General features: G+C 30.2%; 2 protein-coding genes across 5 annotated transcripts; both read left to right on the forward strand.

The window, feature by feature from the left end:
• The first annotated feature begins 507 nt into the window (after nucleotides 1–507).
• Nucleotides 508–16,149, forward strand: LOC111029704 (KRAB-A domain-containing protein 2-like). Of its 4 annotated transcripts, none has more exons than XM_022308832.1 (10): nucleotides 508–1,077; nucleotides 3,329–3,575; nucleotides 5,426–5,629; nucleotides 7,544–7,822; nucleotides 7,931–8,042; nucleotides 8,619–8,895; nucleotides 11,032–11,085; nucleotides 11,149–11,263; nucleotides 11,464–11,555; nucleotides 12,221–12,512. In XM_022308832.1, exons 2-10 carry the CDS (start codon nucleotides 3,379–3,381, stop codon nucleotides 12,331–12,333), a joined length of 1,443 nt encoding a protein of 480 aa, XP_022164524.1. In that variant the 5' UTR covers nucleotides 508–1,077; nucleotides 3,329–3,378; the 3' UTR covers nucleotides 12,334–12,512. The 4 variants fall into 4 exon arrangements, 3 of the variants coding, with proteins under 3 accessions (XP_022164524.1, XP_022164523.1, XP_022164522.1); XR_002604035.1 differs by lacking the exon at nucleotides 508–1,077 and adding an exon at nucleotides 13,792–13,868 and having other exon boundaries at nucleotides 3,004–3,575; nucleotides 12,221–12,402; XM_022308831.1 differs by lacking the exon at nucleotides 508–1,077 and having other exon boundaries at nucleotides 3,005–3,575.
• A 1,619-nt stretch (nucleotides 16,150–17,768) lies between these two features.
• Nucleotides 17,769–19,785, forward strand: LOC111029695 (putative uncharacterized protein DDB_G0279653). The gene is made up of 2 exons (XM_022308812.1): nucleotides 17,769–18,657; nucleotides 19,415–19,785. Exons 1-2 carry the CDS (start codon nucleotides 17,998–18,000, stop codon nucleotides 19,664–19,666), a joined length of 912 nt encoding a protein of 303 aa, XP_022164504.1. The 5' UTR covers nucleotides 17,769–17,997; the 3' UTR covers nucleotides 19,667–19,785.
• The last annotated feature ends 1,236 nt before the right edge of the window (nucleotides 19,786–21,021 follow it).

Below are 21,021 nucleotides of genomic sequence, written 5' to 3' on the forward strand. Positions count from 1 at the left end.
TTATCAAAGTAGCCGCAGCACAGACGCTAATAAGGCACCCGATGATGACAAAAGACAAAACAAAAGGGGTGTACCAGTTGCCCCCCACGACTGTTATCAGGATTTTAAAAATATACCAGTTGTCCTCGACCAAATGTACCAGTTGCCCCCAACCGAATGTACCAGTTGCCCTCACATGTTAATGTATACACGATTACAATATATAGCCCGTAAAATAGGGGAGGTAAATATATAAATGTCAATAATACAATAATAATAAATAATAATACATAAACAAATTCATATGATTGGAATTACATATAATATTGTATCAAATATTATATATTATACAAATAAGATGGATAAAATGAAAATTGTATTAATAATAATAGCCTACTTGGTGCAAAGCAAGGATTTTACCAACGCGTAATTTTAGACGCGTCTAAGTGGACAACCGATTACCTAACGTTAATTATTATATTAGGCTTTATCAGAATACGCTTGTTATTATCATTTATTAATTTATTATATCTTTATTAGTAATTTTATGGTTGTTAGAAATTATTATATGATACGATGTAGGTACATACGATGATACGTCTTTTGATAGGTACATTTTAGTAGACGAAAAGCACTGACGTTATTAACACGATGGAAAATATTACGCGAGTGTATAGTGAAAAGGGCAATATTTTGTTAGTTTTAAATAATTATACTTTTTATAAGGATCGCATTACACAAGCTGGTGTGAAATGGCGATGTACATTAAAATCATGTACGTCAAAGCTCTTTATGAGTGAAGATGAAACTGTGCTTTTAAAATCGGTTATCGAACACAAACATTCACCGCGTAAAAATTTAACAAAAGTAACCATTTCCAATAATTTAAAACGGAAAGCTGTGGATGAAATTTCCAAACGCCCATTAAATTAATACGTGAAGAAGTTCAATCAAATATCGTGGATGTAACATTAAACGATGTAAACTCCATTCGTAGAAGCATTTATCGTGCAAGAAGAAAAACACTTCCACCACTTCCAAAATCTATTTCTGAAGTTCACTGAGCATTAACACTATTACTATTAAATACTTACAAAGGTGAGGATTTTCTATTATATAACAACGAGATAGAAAATATAGTATGTTTTACTACAGAATCAAATTAAAAATTTTTATGTACTCGAGATAAAATTTTTATAGACGGAACATTTGAATAATGTATCATGAACTTTTGTCTATCATTTTATACTATTTTTTTTTTATAAATTATCACATTGAATATGCCACTATTAGTATTATAATTAAATTATTTATTATGAACTTTTGTCATAATTTATTTATTATTTGTATATTTACCTCCCCTATTTTACGGGCTACATATTGTAATCGTGTATATATTAACATGTGAGGGCAACTGGTACATTTAGTTGAGGCATTGATTTAATCAATGGTTGAGGGCAACTGGTATATTTTTCTCTAGATAGTTCGGGGGGAATTGGTATAAAAAAGGTACTTTTGAAGGCAACTGGTACATGCCCAACATAAGCACATTCGCTGTGATAATTGATAATAAATAATAAATAATTATTATTTTGCAGTTTAGACTGTTCTACTCGGAAAGATTGTTTCAAAAGCTTTTGAGAAAGAATAACATTATTTTGAATAGTACGACATCAACGGTTTTTTCTGCCATCATGCACGGCCGCTGGCCGGTGAGAAATTGTATCGCTAACGTAGTCCGTCGAGTGTGCGCAGAATAACTACATTAATATTTAATAGCAATATTAAATAAGAAATTAAGAATTAAAATAAGATTCATTATTCAATCTCGTGTGTGCTATTTGTCAGTAATAGGCGATAGCTCGAGGAGAAATGCAGTACAACAGAATTTTGAATACCTACGCAAATGTATATAATATTTAAATACCGTGGTTCAAAGGACACCACTATATAAACACCACTTTGCAGCCACTAAATTGTCTACCCTCTTAGAATCTCGCAGAATCACACAGATAATAATAATTAATAGTTTACCTATAGTTTTAATATTATTATGAATTATGTCCGTACAGTATTTAATATAATAAACAATAGTCAATTTGTATAGTAGGTAATAATATTTTATTATTGATTATAAATAGTAAATACTAGTACAGCGGTTCCCAAACTTTTACGACCACGGCACCCTTAAAAAATTGTTTGTGTTTCGCGGAACCCTAATGTCTAATCCAACCCAACCACAATTTTTGTAAATTTAAAAAGGAAAATCAATTCCTTAAACTCTCAAGTCCAAATAATATTTTAATGATACTGTTAATGACTTTTCATTATTAAACTTAGTTTAAAAAAAAATTTTCAATCAAACATTTTTTAAACAACAAACATTAAATAAACATAATTTTCTCAATAATCTCATACATCTAACGGAACCCTTGACATTGTCCCACGGAATTCTAAGGTTTCGCGGAACACACTTTGGGAAACGCTGTACTAGTAGGTAGGTACTTAGGTAAGATAAGGGATGGGGAAATGGACAATTTCCCATCGACAATATTCGGCGTATTAGGACATTTACCCCCTATCCGTGAAATTAAAAAAAAAATTACTTGAATATGAAATGTTTTTGGTCTAATGTCTAATTTTCTCATTAAGAGCATGTCTGTCATCACATGTTAGGGCAATAAAAGTGCTTCAATTTTCTTCAACAGCATCTTTTCTGGTAGAGAAGTGAATCTAGTAAGAAATACGTAAGAAATAAAAGCAAGAGGTTATAACATGTTTTAAAGTCTTCATAACGACTAAACCTATATGTAAAATTGATTTTTAAAACGATTTTTTTATCATTAAATTTTGAAGCTTAAAAAAGATACCAAAAAATATACTGAATATCTCAACCCATATTACACCTACTTTTGAAAATTAAAATCGAAAAGACCTTCAAGAATTTCCTAAATATATAATATTAAATACAATATGTTAGTTGTTGCACAGTTTATGTAATATAAACCAAACACTATACATAGTATGATAGTAGGTTATACCTACTGTTGTAGGTATACATAGCTAGTATACCCAAAATTCTAAAAATTATATATCGACTGTAGTACTGTACGAAAAACTCGCGTGCACCACAATCACTGCAATCAAAATAATAAATAATAAATGAACTATTCTTCGTGACAATACGGTTGAAATTCTAATCTCACCCGTATAACGTCACAGTTATTATAGAATATCGACTAAATTATTTAAAAAAAAATATCACACTACTACAATAAACCAAACATAAAAAATAAATAATACCTGCTACCCAATTCTTCCCTAATACTGTTATTATTCTGATTTTTAGTGAACACATTTATCATAGTTGTCGTCAAAGATTAATCAAAATTCTGTGCAATGTATTGGAATGAGTTAAATCCTCAGAAACGCAATGTCTTGTTTAAATTCGATAATTCAGACGTGAAAAAAGACAAGGACCGAATATTTATAAGACTTAAAAAAGGTGTATTCAATTTCGTTAGCTTGTTTTTTTCATCTTCCAACATCCATGGCCTTAACCACTTAACTGACAAGAGGAGGCATTATACCGAAAAGTATGTGTTCTATACATTATTTACACAATAATAATATGTGTAATACTTATTTGACTATAATATTCCTATATTAAACAGGGTATCCTGCGAGGATTTACCCATTGCGATATCTCCTAAGATAATAAATATATCATGAATCTATTTTTTATTAGACTCACAAGAGAAAAGGAAATTTTATTTTTTAATTTAATTACACTTTTTGGTAAAAAAGTTAAAAAATGTATTTTTCACGTTTTTATTTTTGAATCCGAATTATATCCGTTTTGTAAAAAATGTTGACCTTTCAACATTTTATTTTCATTCATTTCATGATTTAAAATTTTTTTTTTAATTTATAGGTAAAAATTGGTTTTTGTCAGTACGGCGAGTCTTCAGTCTCTACAGCTAATGTGTATATCCTCACAGGACCCTGTATTGTTTTCAAGAGATGTTTTTGTACAATTGTTCATATACCTTCATGTAACCACTTCACTATTTTTCATAGTATCTGGTCTGAGTGTAAAATAGGAATTGGTTTATGTATCTATGTGGCCAAAAATAAATTCGAATATTCCCTGATTTTATTCAAAATTTTACAAATAGCTGATATCATGTTGTAATTATTAGCTGTGTAACTTGTGAACGTAGTTTCTAAAAATAAAGATAGGTATGACATAAATACAATATAATACATGAAAAAGGTAACTTTATTATTTGCAAATTGATATTGAACGAATTATAGAATATTTGTATGTTATTATTAAATTGAAGTATATTTTGTGTACTAGAATAATCATTAAGTTAAACATAATCTTTTTGGTTTTTTTATCTTAGTATTTACAAAATTATACTTTTGATGGTGTGCCGCTCATCAGCATGTAAAAATAAAAATAAAACATATTATTCATATAGATTATGCACCTAGCAGGGTCCGCAATCCACCACAGGTGGATTGAATATCTAAAAATAGTGTCATATAGAGTTGGCATTTTTAACAAGTGCAAGGGATCAGCTAGTTTTTTATAAAAGTTTTAGAATACATATATATAAATTTAGTGTAATATAGTTTTAAATAAATACTTATTTAAATATTATAATACATGGAAAAGACAGTGTTCGGAACGTTCACTAAAAAAACTAACTCGTTCACGTTCAGTAATATTAAAAAAGGAACTCGTTCACGTTCAAGTTCCTGTTTTTCTCAAACGAACACGTTCACGTTCACTTTCATTCAAAAAATGAACGCGTTTATTGGGCGTTCATTAATTTTTTTTCCCAGTAATTACTAATTAAATTTAAATTCGATATCATAGGAACTATAATGGAAAATATTATTATAATATGATTAATTAAAATATTTTAAAAATATATCTATTAAATGGTAAATAAATTAAACTTCTTAAAAATCGATCAAGTTCATTAAAAATATAAACGTCGTTCACTTTCACGTTCTATTTTAAAAATACGAGTGACGTTCACTATTTATGAATGTGAACGCGTGAACGTGCGTTCATGAACGACGTTCTTTCCAAACACTGGGAAAAGATAATAGTATTCTTTGCAAAGCGGTACATGAACATTGAAGATATTAAATTGTAAATTATTAATACATAAAGGGCTCAAAATAAATAGTTTTTGTATGAGTCTCTAAAATTTCTAAAAATTAACACTAAGAAAAACTTTGAAAACAATTTTTTATAAAAGTTGTAGACACATTAGAACATGTTCTATAAAAATGTTTTGCTATTAATATTTACAATTGATACATAGTTATATTGTCAGGTTAATTTAATTTATAACGATTTAGGTATACCTATTAAACTCAAATCACTAACCGCCGAAAATCGTGCTTCTATAATTGTATGTTACAGATTAATTTGGGTTGTTGCAATATGTTTGAGCATTTACGGATCAGCAATACTTGGTTCGTCCACTTGGACTCGTTATCAAGAAAATCCGACAGTGATATCCATGGACAGAGAGTACAAAGAATGGGCAACTTCACTTCCAGCAGTCACTTTATGTCCTACGAATAAGATCGATGACCAACTCTTCGATGAACTCGTACAGAAAAAGTAAGTTTTGACCGAAAATACGAATCGTATAAAAAAATCAAATTCCTAAATTTATATGTGTAAAAGTAATGTTTAATTCTAACAGGAATGTCATTCGAAATATAGTTTAAAAAAATAAAACTAGCTATAATAAAATATGTATTTATTTTTAGTTATTCCCACATCTGACACAGTTAAATATCTAGGACTTAACTTGGATAAGCGCCTCACTTGGAATAGCCATATCCGTATAAACTATAAACTAAGAAGAGACTTGCCTAAAACGCCCGACTTCACAGGCTACGAACTCTCCTCACAAATAATAAACACTTCAGTTTAAAAATTAAAGTTATTATGCATAAAATATTACTCAGACTTCTATGGATATATGGTCTCCAACTCTGGGGCACAGCAAAAGTTTACAATACCAAAAAAATTCAACGATTTCAGAATATTGCTCTTAGGAAAATTGCTAATGCTCCACCCTTTGTTTCGAATTACATGCATAATGACCTGTCAATTAAAACCGTAACAGAAGGAGCTACACGCTTCTACAAAATCTTTCATGCCCGCCTACAAACACCCACCAAAATCGGCAAAATCCATTCATTAAAAACCTATCCATCCAAACATTACCTGGCAACCCCAGGCGTCGTTTAAAAAGGAGCTGGTGCAACGAGACTTGTCAGGGAACCAATATGAAAGAAGAAAAAAAATCAGTTTATATAATATACAGTAATAAGATTCATCATCCAGTCATGTGCCACTAGTAGGTGGCTTCTTATCACGTATTTCATGTATTATTGTAACCTTTTTTAAATATGCTAATTGTGCATAAATGTACAGATTGTTTATATTATTGTGTGAAATAAAAAAAAATTTTTCATTATTTATTGACAATATTATTACACGAACTGTACCTGCGTGTGAATTATTAAGGGTTATAACTGCAGATTATTATCACTTATCAGGTACTTTTCCACCCACGAATGCATAGAGAAATAAGACATAATCTTGTCTTAAATATTATCCATCAATAAAGAAAAATTATTTGATGTACTCATCAATACTGCTTAAAAATAAACTCAATACAAATTATCTTAATAATTGACGTTGTAATAAATCAGATCAATAGATAACCATAAATCATACGCGTGCGCACGGGGACAGTAGAAGCAGCATAATATGCTGCTCAGGACTTTCTCTGGGACTACCACAGCCGGCAAATATTGAATGGGCAGCGATAAAATTATATTTCCATAAATTATGACCATTGTAGATAAAAAATTATAAATTTTATTTCTTTTGGTTAAGTGTAGATAAAAATTTTACGATTATAGAATTTACCAGTATAACCTTATAGACCTGTTGTCGACAATAAAAATAAATAACCATGGTTTCAAATCAAACAAGTTTATGAATATTAATAAAAGCTATTATTGTTTTGTTTACAACTATAATTATGTACCATATTCTTACCAATTATATTATGACTTTAATTATTATAACTTAAAAAAAAATTAGTAAACATCTTCAGTTTTGTACTTACAGATTCAGTGGAGATTTTTATTTTTATTTTTAAAATATATATTTTATATTGTTATTAATGTTTGTTTATTTTATTATATTATAAATAATAATTATTTACAATTAACTAGCTGCCCCTGAAACCGGAGGTTGCGCACGCCTATGCCACAAATTCATAATTAACACGAGCATGCACACATAATATCTATATCTGGATTTCACCAACTTTAATATTAAACAAAACAAAAATAATAATTAATGCAAATATTGAAACATATTATAATAGTTTATTTTATTATGTGAAATACTGAAACTATATCGTTTCTTTTTGTCATAAAATTGTCAAGCCGTTCGCTTGAATATGATAAATAATGTACCAACTCATTATATTCAATAATATTGATTTAGGTTTACAAACTACACAGACGAAGAAAAAGAAGATTTTCGGACGTTTCTGGTGCAGTTGGCAAATGCCACTTACGGAACGTTTAAAGAAGTGCCTTCGTACAATCGGATATCGCCGAATGAGTACCTGAATTACGTCATGTCCCTGAGCGGTGTTGTATCGTACACAATCAGCAACAGTCACGTAGACATATTTTCGTCGATCGAATTGGTGCCCAGTGTAACCGAGTTGGGCTTATGTTATTCGTACAACGGGTACGTTGCACCTTACAACGGTTACAAGTACGTACCTCCCTATATGAATAAAATTAGTCCCTGCCTGATGTTGGAATGAAATTGTATGAACATCCTGTGTGCCTTTCGAGCAACATTGATTATTTTCTTACACAGATATTGGATAAATCACAACATCAGCGAGTTCCCGAAGATAGAAATTATGTCCGGCACCCCGTTGGACGGTGATATTTTCGTTCAGATAACGTCCATGAATTTCGGTTACATGGTAATAAACGTGTTTATAAGGATGTCAGCGCACTGATTGTTTTTCTCTTTGAACCCAGCGCAACACAGACAATACAGAATTACGCAGAATTATTTTTCTTATGTATTTGAGTAAACTAAGAGTAAAATCACACATTAAAAAATTGAAAGAGAATAATATTTTTGACAGTATGACATATTAATTCGTCTAAATATTGTCTAAAAAAATGTATATACGCTTTAAATATATTAATTAAAGTACTAAAGAAAATGTTTTTACTTTAAAATTCAAACACTAAGTCAAATAATAATAAAATATAAAATAGCTATTATGCCAGGCCCTCAAAAAATTATTCTATTTAATTGTTGTACTAAGTGGTTTTACTTTAAGATAGGTAACTCAAAAATTATAAAAAAACGATTTTAGGTAAAAGCTTTTTATCTATACTGCGCGTGGGTCAGGGAGAGCGAACACATTTTGCTCTGATATCCTCTTAATAAATATTATGTTCTTCCACTAAGATGATCAGTATAATAATATAATATTATAATTTATATTGTATTATACCGTATTTTATTCTATGCACCCGCGTGGCAGGGATTTGTGCACTCCCCCTACGAAGTGCCCGACGTGGCGTGCCGCATTTTCCCGTCACCGGAGAACTTCTACAAAACGCTGGACGTGACCGCTCTGAGTATATTCAGTACTCCAGAAATTAGATACCTTTCGCCCAAGCAGAGAGGCTGCCGGTTCTCGGAAGAGAGCGACTTGGAGATAAGTCCAATTTATACGTACAACATATGTCGAAACCAGTGTCGAATGGACCAAGCTAGAAAACTATGCGGATGTGTACCGTACTTTTACAAGCCGCTGAGTGAGTGACTTTGCTGCGGTCATATTATTTGTTTCGCATAAAATATATTATACGGTATTTGATGCATCGACACAATTGCAATGACAGTATAGAGGTATCGACTAGAATCCAATATGGGGGGGGGGGCTGGGGTGTAAGTTCAATATTATGATTTATGACCACGGAAGTCACCCGTCGATAGACCTGTCGGTCGAATGGTTGTCGGTCGATTGACCCAGAACCTCTTAACCCAATCATCAAACCGATATCGTGGTGTGAATAAAACAATTATTTTTGTGGGTTGTTTTCGATTTTTGAGTCTAAAATATATTACTTACATACTTTTCGCATGAACAATTATACCTAATACCTATATGGCTATATATATTACTATGTTAGTAATTATTATTTTTTTGCGATTTCCCTCAACATTATATTATATGGATCACAGTATGCCAATATCGATCTATTGCAATTGCAGGTGCCGGGTATTATTATAAAACCGGTGGAAGGCATAATCGCCAAAACGAGATAAGAAAAAAAATCGTATCGTAAGAAAGCGCCAAAAGCCTAGGTACCTGTATGCCGCGGTTAACAGATATTAAATTTAGAACTAAATCGTAACTTTATATTAAGATCAGTTTTATGTGGTTCACTGTTCCGTTCATATAATAATTCATGTGTTATTAAACTTACAAAGCGAAACATATTTATTTAACTCTCTTCCTAACAAAAAATTAAAGATATCTCATGACGAAGTAATTTTGTACAATGGAATAAATACCAATGTAGTGAAAAAGAACGTATAGAATATGTGAAAAAAGTGGGATTAAAAAATCAACCAATTTATTACATTTATATTTATTTGTATGCATATTAATAATTTTAGAGCAAATAATATGTCATTTTTGGGTCTTTGACGTTTTTGTCATATGTTGGGTATAACAGGTATATAATATTATAGATTAAAAAACCAAAAAAAATTAAAATTAAACACCCACCAGGTGCTTATAGATTGTCCCAAATGATACATGTATCATTTTTATACCTTTGAAGCTTATGTCATATAGCCCATAAAACGGTGACACTCAAATTGCCTCTCAAATTTAGGTAGGTGACATTTTTTCATTCGAATTACCTCTAGGTGTTTTCAGAGGCAATTCGAGTTTACCCAAACGGTCCATTCGAATTGCCTCTTATAGTATACCAGATTATTAAAATACATCGATAGTTGTTCATGTACTACCGTTATTATGTATCAATTTCCGCAGCGTTTAAAAATATTAATTTTAAGACATACAGTATTTCTCGACCAATTCACTTGTCAATTATCAGTTTGATATTGGAGCGAAAAATCAACAGCTAGATACTCAGCAAGAATTTAAAACGAAAAGCTTTTGAACAGCTCTCCGAACGACTAGAAAAACTATTCCACGTCGAGACAAAAAATAATGACTGTATAACAGAAATATATTTCATCCAAGTTATTGTACTTATGTATTAATTATCATTTATTATTTTTTATTATTATTATTAATTATTACAGTTGTGTTTTTCTATTTACTAAAATGTTTATAATTATATATTTATATACAAACTTTTTTACTGTTTAACAAAATTATAATTCATATAAATTAATTGATGTATTGATAGTTTAGTTTTTAAAGTGTTTGAAACAGTTTATTAACTATAATGTTTATACAATGTATATTTATTGTAATTATAATTTTAATATTTCCTATAATGTGAGGTTAGAAATCGATTAATATTGTTATAGCTATCGGAGGCGATTCCAGTACAATGAGGGTCACTACATAACATATAAGTCAATTCAAATGAATAATATTTTTGATTTGGAAGGCAATTCGAAAATCTTTTTTTTTAAAAAAAAAGGGGGGGAGGCAATTCGAGGGTCAAGAGAGAGGTAATTCGTGAGAGCCCCATAGAAGGTTGGAGCACGCCTAATAATAGTTAGTAGCTCAATATAAGATCAGGGCGATCAGGTATAGATGTATCAAAATAAAACATTATACATTCACTGATGCGTATAGAGTAAAAAACTGTTCAATCAATCAATCAATATTTGTCCACATTAAACCTTAAATAACAAGATTGCATCCAATACAACCATTCAATAATTTTGGGTTTTAATTTCAGAAAAATATAAAATATGTGATGTCAAAGGGATGCATTGTTTGGATCAATATAAAGGTAAATCATATTTTTTTTGAGTATTAATATGATGAAAATATTATCTATTACTAATTTTTTCAGAGTTTCTTATAACACTCCGGAATACAACAGGAGTTGATGAAAAAGTAAACTGTGGTTGTTATCCACCTTGTGACGATGTTAAATATATCGTAGAAGGAGACAACACAATTCAATGGTAATCTAAAAAAGTCAATAATTAATAGTAATAATTAATAAACAGCTAAAAACAAAAACTTAATTTAAATATATCTGTAAAAGAAATTTTATGTAGAGGTACTGTTATTTGTTTGGCAATAACTGGCATATAAATATACTTAAAATTTCATTTGTTAAATAATTATTTAACATGGTATCTAACTATGATTTTTTTTTCAGGTTTCTAGGAACTAATTTAAAATGGGGACTTATCAAATATCCTCGTATGCGTTTGAAAAGAAACGTTTTATTCGGTTTCACTGATGTTTTAGGTAAGTAATCAAAAATGAAAAAAAAATCAATTCCATATTTTATATTAATTCATGAAGTTGGCAGCTTAAACTGAATATTTTTGTTCCAAATTTTGTCAAAAATATGTAAATTATTTGTAAGTTTATGTAAGAACAAATTGGAAATTTGTAAATTTAGCCGTTTTCAATTATCTACAAAAGCTTAAATTATAGCTACCTTCTGCAAAACTTGGACGTTCTATCATTTCAAGTTTTTCGAACGAGCTAAAATGTCCTGCTCAATTTGTTAGTCTATATAACAAGAATTTAAAATTTGTAAGTCATCCTTCTTTAAATTATCCCTAAAAAGAAGCAGGTCGATCTTTTTCCAAGAGCTTTTTCAACAAATGTATTCTTGCTTACAAATACTTACAAATTGTGCAGGACATTTTGGCTCGTTCGAAAAATTTGAAAAGATAGAACGGCCTAATTTTGCAGAAGTTAGCCGTAATATAAGCTTTTGTGGATAATCGAAAACGGCCAAACTTACAAACTTCCAATTTGTGCTTATACATGAACTTACTAATAACTTACAAATTTTTAATAAAATTTGGAACAAAAATATTCAGTTTAAGCGGCCTTCGGGGACCTTTAATTATAATACACAATATGTAATAACTTAGTTTATATATATGTACACGTTTTAGTTTCGATTGGAGGCACTGCAGGTCTGTTTCTTGGATGTTCGGTATTAAGCTTCCTGGAGATAATTTACTTCTTCACATTTCGCCTGGCATTCACGTCATTGTGTAAGAAATAAGAAACTAAGGAACTAATTGAACACTGCGATTATTAAATGCAATTCTCTCAAAGATAATCAATAACAAATGTAATTTTATTTCATTTCGTAGCAGGTCAATTCCGTACTAAAATTATAATCAAATACATTTTAGTACTATAATAAAGTTTATAATGTGCACTAACGTATTAGACTATATTGACAATTAAGCGATGGAGTTATATTTTTTTATATGATATAGGTAACATGTTATAGCTTACAGTTAATATTCATTGGTAGTTGTAATACTGTGGCTTTAGATTGAAGTAAAAATGTAAGCTTAGTTATAACACATCAATTGTTATTAAATATAATACATATAATTTAGGAATATGCACGTTAAATGAATATCATCACATAGTCACATGTAGATATAAACATGTAATAGTTGTTGTATAATAACTAAAATATTATATGCACAGATTTTGTAATCCATCACTTCATTAATATATGTATCTATGGGTACCTAGACTAGTAGACTATAATAAGTAAATAAAATAACTTAAAACTTATATATTGCGCTTATGTCAACTGTAAACAACACTTTCAGAAGAATAACCGTGATGTAATGAAACAATGTACTCATATGATTTGTAACTTGTAAGTCATATAATTTTCTCTTATATCAACACTAAGTAAACAAGTACAATAATATTATTTACCTATTCTTACTCTATGCCCTATGGTATTATTTAAAATCTTATCAGGTGTTGTTATTTTTATTTTACTTTTTCTATTGGCTATTATTGTGACAGTGGCTTTTCGCTAATTGTGCTTTAGTTTATTAAATAATATATTATGTGATAATTATTAATTATGTCTTAACGAAATTTCGAAAGTAGGGCTTCAAAAAAAAAAGAACGGATCCAAATTTGTTAAGTAAATATTTTTTAACGATAAAACTCAAAATAAGTAAAAAAAATTTTATATACAATACATAGGGGCTAGGTATATGTGGCCCTAATAAATATATAGGCGATCCGGCAAAAAAACAGTACCTGTCCGCCCATTTGTTCAATTACGTTTCAAATATTCTAATGTATATGTCGCATCCACTTAGTGTAATCGTATTTTTCATGAAATGGATATCCATTTCATGAACAACGATCATATCGTGTAAGTCAAATTTTAGTTCATGAAATGGACATATATTTTATCCATTTCATGAAATGGAAACTCTTATTTTACACTTTGTGTAATATTTTTAATTAATTACATCAATAGGTAACTTTTTGTGAAATCGAAATAATAACATTGATACGAGTACACGAATCTAGTATCTTTAAATTGTAAGCATTAAGATACTAAATAGGTATTGTAGAACTTACTGTACTATACTAATAAGTAATATGTTATCGACACCTGTTATCGATAAATAATCGCATCAATTGTATGAGTGTAATAGCACTCTGGAAAGTTTTTATTTTTATTTTTATATAGTACGTTCTCTGACTTGATGCGAGCCGTATATTAACGTTCATTACAAGGAATACAATTTATAAAATGGAATTTGATTCATTTGCTGAATATTATGAAAAATTAAATGCCTACTATGTAGGCAAACCCGGGAAAAAACCACCCACCAAAAATGAGGTTCAATTAATAATTGAAGAAATATTAGCGGCCAAAATAAAAATGTAAGTAATTGTTAAAATATACAAAATATTTAAACTTCAAATAAAATTATAACAATCAGCCATCAGGGCTTGTATTTCAAAAAACTATTTTGTTTTATGTTATTTGGAATTAAGAGGTCTCTGTCTTACTAACGTACATTATAACAAATTTTCATTCAGTAGAATACATTTTGTGATGTTAGCTTTAATATTAGAGTACATTTACCTATGATCAAATTTAAAGGTAAGAATATTATCTAGACAAAGACATATGCTTTTAATGATATTATTATTTTAAAGTGAGTTATGAACATTTTAAAGTTGTAATATTTCACATAGCTGTAACTCACTTTAAAATAATAATATCATTAAAAGCATAACTATAAAGCAACTATAAAAATAATTTTAATAATAATTAAAAATATATTTTATTGTTAATTGTATATATAAAAATAATTAATAACAGCATCTGTTTTATAAAGTTGTGTGTTTAACCATTAATATTTAAACAATATTTCTTTATAATTTGGAATTTACATTATTTTATAGTGGTAAAAAAGAGAGGCGAGATTATTATCTTATCAAAACATATGATGTCCTGTGCGTTACAGATCAAAAGTTTTTGATTTATAAAAAAACTGATGAAGATGAAGACATAAGGTAATTTTTGATTTGTTTTTTTATAATTTGTATTCTGTATTGTTAATTTAATTATTTTAACAGGTACGTTGTACCATACGAAGAGTTGTACGATCGTATTAAGGATTTTCACATTAAAACGGGACATGGTGGAATTGTTAAATTACGTATGTCAATGGGTCATAAATACAAAATTCCGAGACCAGCAATAGAAAAGTTTTTGTCTGTATGTGCAATATGTAATTCCAAGCAAGGAGCAAATCGGAAACTAGTTATCAAACCAATTGTAACTAAAGATTTCAATGAAAGAGGCCAAGTCGATTTAGTCGATTTCCAGTCAACACCTGATGGTAAATATAAATGGATCATGAATTATCAGGACCACAATACAAAATTTTTATTATTGCATCCTCTTGAAAGCAAACGAGCTATAGAAGTGGCAAACAAATTACTCACTATTTTTCTTACATTTGGAGCCCCTAAAATACTTCAGAGTGATAATGGACGAGAATTTGTTAACTCCATTATTAAGGAATTAAAGGATCTGTGGCCACAATGTACGATAGTCCACGGCCGACCACGTCATCCCCAAAGTCAGGGAAGTGTTGAAAGAAGTAATCAAGACATTGAGAATATGATTCGTGCTTGGATGAAGGATAACCAATCTAAAAAATGGTCGGTTGGATTACAATTTGTACAGTTTCAAAAAAATTCGTCTTTCCATCGAATAATAGGACGATCGCCGTATAAAGCATTATTTGGATGTGACCCGAAAATTGGATTGTCATCATCAAATATTCCATCAGAAATAATAAAAAAACTAACCACTGAAGAACATCTTGAAGAAATTTTAAATAATATTCAACCAGAACATGAAAAAGAACAGATTACATCATATTGTAGTATTTGTAATACAGAAATGTTAACTGAGGTCGAATTTGCCGGAACTATTATTTGTGATTTATGTAAAACTAGTGAAAAAATAAACAAACAACGTCAACTTGGATATCAAGGACAAGAAAAAGCAGCTGAAATCATGTTAAAGGTATCTTTTTAAATCATTGTACCTATTTAATCTATTTTTTATTTAAAATCATTGTAATATCATTGTCTTTAGGTCAGCCAAACAAGGGTTCCTGATTTACAAATTGGTGATTGCGTCTTAATAACAGTACCTAAAGTAGATCGAGGACCGTCAGATCCTGCCAATGTAATTGCAGTTATTGTCAATCAGAACGAACATAAACTGCACCAACTCGGAACTCAGTATGGCTTAGTAAAAGGGTGGTACAATTCAGCAAGTTTAAAACCCGCGACATCTAATTTTTTAAAAATTACCGAAGTTAATAATGATAAAGAACTTACATTACGGGAAACCGTTTCTCATATTTCTGGGGGACAAGGTTTTTTAAGTTGCATTTGTAAACGCCAATGTGAATCAAAACGTTGTGCTTGTTTTAAAGCTTCGGTAAAATGTAACAGTCGTTGCCATAGCTCTAGTATTTGTAAAAATAAGTAATAATTTATTATTTATATAAATAATAAATTATTAATAAAAATAAAAATTATAATATAATAAATAAAAATGATAATAAAATTATCAATATTATTATTTCGATTTCACAACGATAATGATTATATAACTATTTATATTTATATAATTTATTATTATTATAAAATATAATTATAATACAATATTACATAATTATAATAATCATGAATAAATGTAATAAAATGTACTCGTATCAATGTTATTATTTCGATTTCACAAAAAGTTACCTATTGATGTAATTAATTAAAAATATTACACAAAGTGTAAAATAAGAGTTTCCATTTCATGAAATGGATAAAATATATGTCCATTTCATGAACTAAAATTTGACTTACACGATATGATCGTTGTTCATGAAATGGATATCCATTTCATGAAAAATACGATTACACTAAGTGGATGCGACATATATATGTATGAATGTAGTGTAGACTACGGTGTAGGTATCTACAAAACCGAGACATCTTGAAGCGCATTAAACATGTGTATAGTGTATAGTAATAATTTTTTTTTAATAATTCCAATAAAATGCATAAGAGATTTCAAGGTGATTTCAATTTTACCAATTGTATTTAAATGTTGAGTATTATTATATAACATTTTATATATTTTATATTATTGTATACGATGAGTTAAATATTCTAGTGTTGTGGTTTTTTTCTATTGGATAACAAATTTAATATTGATAAACGTAAGTCCGTGTATTTCTCTAGGAGTCGTTCATCTAAAGTAATTGCATATTCAATGAATGGGGCATGTATTGACATGGTCACAACTAAAAGAAACTAGGTTGTACATTTCTGTTCAAACCTTAATTTTCATACTCATAGAGAGTCTATATGCTGTAAAGCGTTTAAGACTAGGTTTTGTTGTTCAAACGTCGAAGAACTTTAAGTTGTTGACCTCCTCACTCAAAAAGTTGTATTGTTTTCTGGTACGGTCCTTACTGGAACATGCATGCGTTCTGTGCTGGGATCCGTAGGCGACAACTGATTCCAGAGACGCTCCTTATCGTCTGCCGCCAATATTTTAAAAATAAAGCATACTATGCATGATTACCTTCCTGTCTCTAATAAGCTTGGACTGATGTCCTTGGTAGATAGACATGTGACAGCAAATATAGTATTTTTAAGTAAGTTAATAAATTGTCATATTGATACCTTTCGTCACTCTCCCAAGTTAACTTGAGAGTTCCTCCTCGTTCATATAGAACACATTATACTTTTGTAATACCTTTCCATCATACTATAACTAGGTATAGTAAGAATAATCCAATTTATCGAATGATACGTTTGGCCAATGAGCACTCTACTTCATTTAGTCTATAATTATATTATTTTTAATATGTGTCTTTTTTATCATTAATTACATTATGTTCTCAAAATATTTAATACTTTAGATTAATGTGAACTGTTAGTTGTTATTACTTTCTGTTGTCTTATATTGTATCCTTTAACTATATGAAATTGTAATTTCACCTTTGGGCCATGTACCCGTTATATAAACTAAATAAATAAATATTATACAAGTACATTATAATTATACATTTTCAATCAAAATAATATATTATGAGTATTCTATAATAGTTATTTTATTTTTGGTTTATATATGCTGCCTACTTGAAAACACTTATAATATTGTTTATACCGTAACCTAGATGCAATATAGGTAACATAGTAACAACAATTATATTATATTTGACTATTATACAAGACTTCATCTCATTGTTACAGCAGTACAGCATTTTGAAATAATTCGTTCATCGTGAATTCATACTCTTCGTCGTTACATTGGAATATCGTATTAAGTATTCAGAAGTCCAATCTAACTACGAAGATCATGTCGTTTTCCACGTCAGCTAGCAGTTTGACTCTGGTTGTCAAAATACTGATGGTCATACTGCTAGGTCTATCAGAAACTGTGTTTGCAACATCGTCGACGTGGGAACGCGAGTGGTCGGCGGTGGTAGTGCCTATTACATGGTCACCGGGCACTGCTAACCACAGCCGACTTACAGCGCAGTCGAAACCTTTCCGATGGTGGAACCGCAAAGCCACATCGACCCACAGCAAGTCGGCGGGGATGATGACAGAGGCTTCATCTCACCTAAGTAGTACGTGTCATGGTTTTTCTTGCCGTGATAAGAACCGCAATGTTGAAAATCACCTTGACAAGAATCGCCACGACCAGAATCACCAAGAGGCGAAGCGATGCGGTAACAACCACCACGAGAAGAAGCGATGTGGTGGTAAGAACCAGCAGAATAAGCCCTGTGGTGAGAACCAGCAGCAGAAGCACTGTGGTAAGAACCAGTGCGAGAAGCGCTGTGGTAAAAACCAGGGAGAGAAGCGATGTGGTAAAAACCAGGGAGAGAAGCGCTGTGGTGAGAAACGCAACGACAGAAGTCGCCATGGCACCACGAACTGCAACCGAAAAAACAATAGGCAAAATAATATGAAAAACGGTAACAAGCGCCGGCAGTTTGTAGTGGACAATAAGGTTAGTGATACATTTATATTGTTATGATACAGAAATAAGTACATATATATACGATTGTTTGTAAATTATTAAAATATTTGTCGACGTAATGCACATGCAGTTCCAGTAGCGTCGTTAAAAAAAATATTAAAAATATTGTACAGACGAAACATCGTCGCTACAAGACACTTGGGCCCAAGGCTGGTCGGTTTTAATTTAGATATAAAGACGTTTATCTTCGTTATTGTGGCACTATGGCCATACGTAAATCTGTATAGTGATAAGAAAGTGAAAAAATCACGGTACGCACAAAAAATAGGAATGATTTTAAGTTAAATGATAATCGAGCGACTAAATATAATGGCCAGACTGAAAATTACAATAGTTACAACTTCGAAATATCGTAAACGAACTCGAATTTTCCTAGTGAACCACAATTCCAAGCCTTATAGGCGTTATACTAAAGCTATATTATAGGTACTCGATCTGCAGTTATTATATTATTATACCATGAAAGCAGTCTTAAATCATCATATAATGTTATTGTTTTTTGTAAAAGTACAATCGATATTACCGTGTCTTACTGCATCGTGATTATAACTTTCTCGCCTTTGTGGGGTCCCCAGATAACTGTAATATATTGATGTTGAACAATGAACATGATAACGATAATAATAATAATATATATATATATAATCTAAGCCCTTAAAAATGAACGTTGGTTCACTCCAACCCACTACGTGTTTGTATTATATTTTGATGTCGTTTTATTTTACAGGTGATCATCAACATCAATGATAATCGAACGCCTAGCCCAACACTATCATCGGATATTAAAACACCAGTTGAGGCGGTACAGGCCTCAATCACACCGCAAAGCGTTGTTCACCGCAGTTTTAGTAGTTTCTATAATCACTGGTATTCGGACATCATAATATGGTTGTCTTTATTAGCTATCTGGATGGTGATAATTTTTTGTATTTATAATGTGTATTTTATATCCGATCGTTATCACAGTATTTTCACCTAATGAGTAGGTACCTACCTATTTGAACGTTGTCCATTATTATAGTAAGTTGTACTTTATACCACCAAATGTCTTTCAAGTTAGCACCGGTCAACGGCACATTTTATACATTAATATTTATATGATAGCAAGCACTTTTGCGTATTGTAAATGTATAAATAAATAATTATTTTTTTCCTCAACGACAAAGTATTTTAAATATTCAACACGGTGATAGTTATTGTATAGTTAGATTATACTATTATACGCAGGTTCGTGGATTAAATGTTGAGTTCATAGTATTTTAAATGTATATTTTGGCAAACCGACGATTATCAGCAATTGATATAATGTACAAACTGTACAAGGATCATTCTAATATTAAGTAAAGGTAGGTTCTTTAAATTTATTATATATATGGTATTAATTTTTATTATTATTATAATTACCTACATCTCCCCAAGTGCTTAGACCTCACTTCACCGACCAGGGAAATATGAAAAGGCGCCCCTTATTTGAGTGGGCTTGTCATCATTAACCGGTCCCACCCTGCAAACAAATCTTTCGATTACACCAAAATGTATATAGCTACCTACATAATAATTGGATACTTGGATTCTTTTTTAATAATAAAACAAAAAAACTTTTATTTTAGAATCAACACTTAAAAACTGTGTCAAAATTAAAAAGTCTTGAAAAATACAAAATTATGTTAAGCCTGATACAATTTTTAATATAACAATTTTTTAATTTCTTAAATATGTGTCTGCTTTTTATACAGTTAAATTATGACTATCTTTTATCTATTAAATCCATAATTTTAGTTGAGTTTATTTTTATTGCCATCTATATCAAGATGAAAAACTTCTTATTTTAGCTCAACACTATTGGCGACTAGGTAATACACTTGCCGTGAACGGATGCACGAAATTGCATATGCCCTTTATAATTAAAGACACAAACACACGAGCAGGCCCCTTAAATAAAACGGACAGCGAAAAATCATATTTTAAACTAGAGACTTTTTCATGGTATGCTTAACATATAGTCTTACTTAAAAAATACAATTATAGGCAGCTTCTATTAATGGGTGGTACGAAGGAGGAAAATCTCAGACCTCAATATATTGTGAGAGCCCAGCGCTAGCTTTAACATATTACGAAAAAGGTGATTGCATACTGATAACAAAATGAGAATATATAGAACAAAAATAGAACTGAGTTCGAATCAATCGCCTAAAAATAGTTATGGTTCACTTATTATTAGAAAAAACGAAAACAATAAAGTGACGAGAAAATAACAACATATAGTTACATAAATGAAGCCGAATCATTATGTAGACCGTGAAGGTATAGATCCACTTATTCCACGATAAGACA

This window comes from Myzus persicae, unplaced genomic scaffold (genome assembly GCF_001856785.1).
Source record: "Myzus persicae strain clone G006 unplaced genomic scaffold, MPER_G0061.0, whole genome shotgun sequence".
NCBI classification, from domain to species: domain Eukaryota; kingdom Metazoa; phylum Arthropoda; class Insecta; order Hemiptera; family Aphididae; genus Myzus; species Myzus persicae.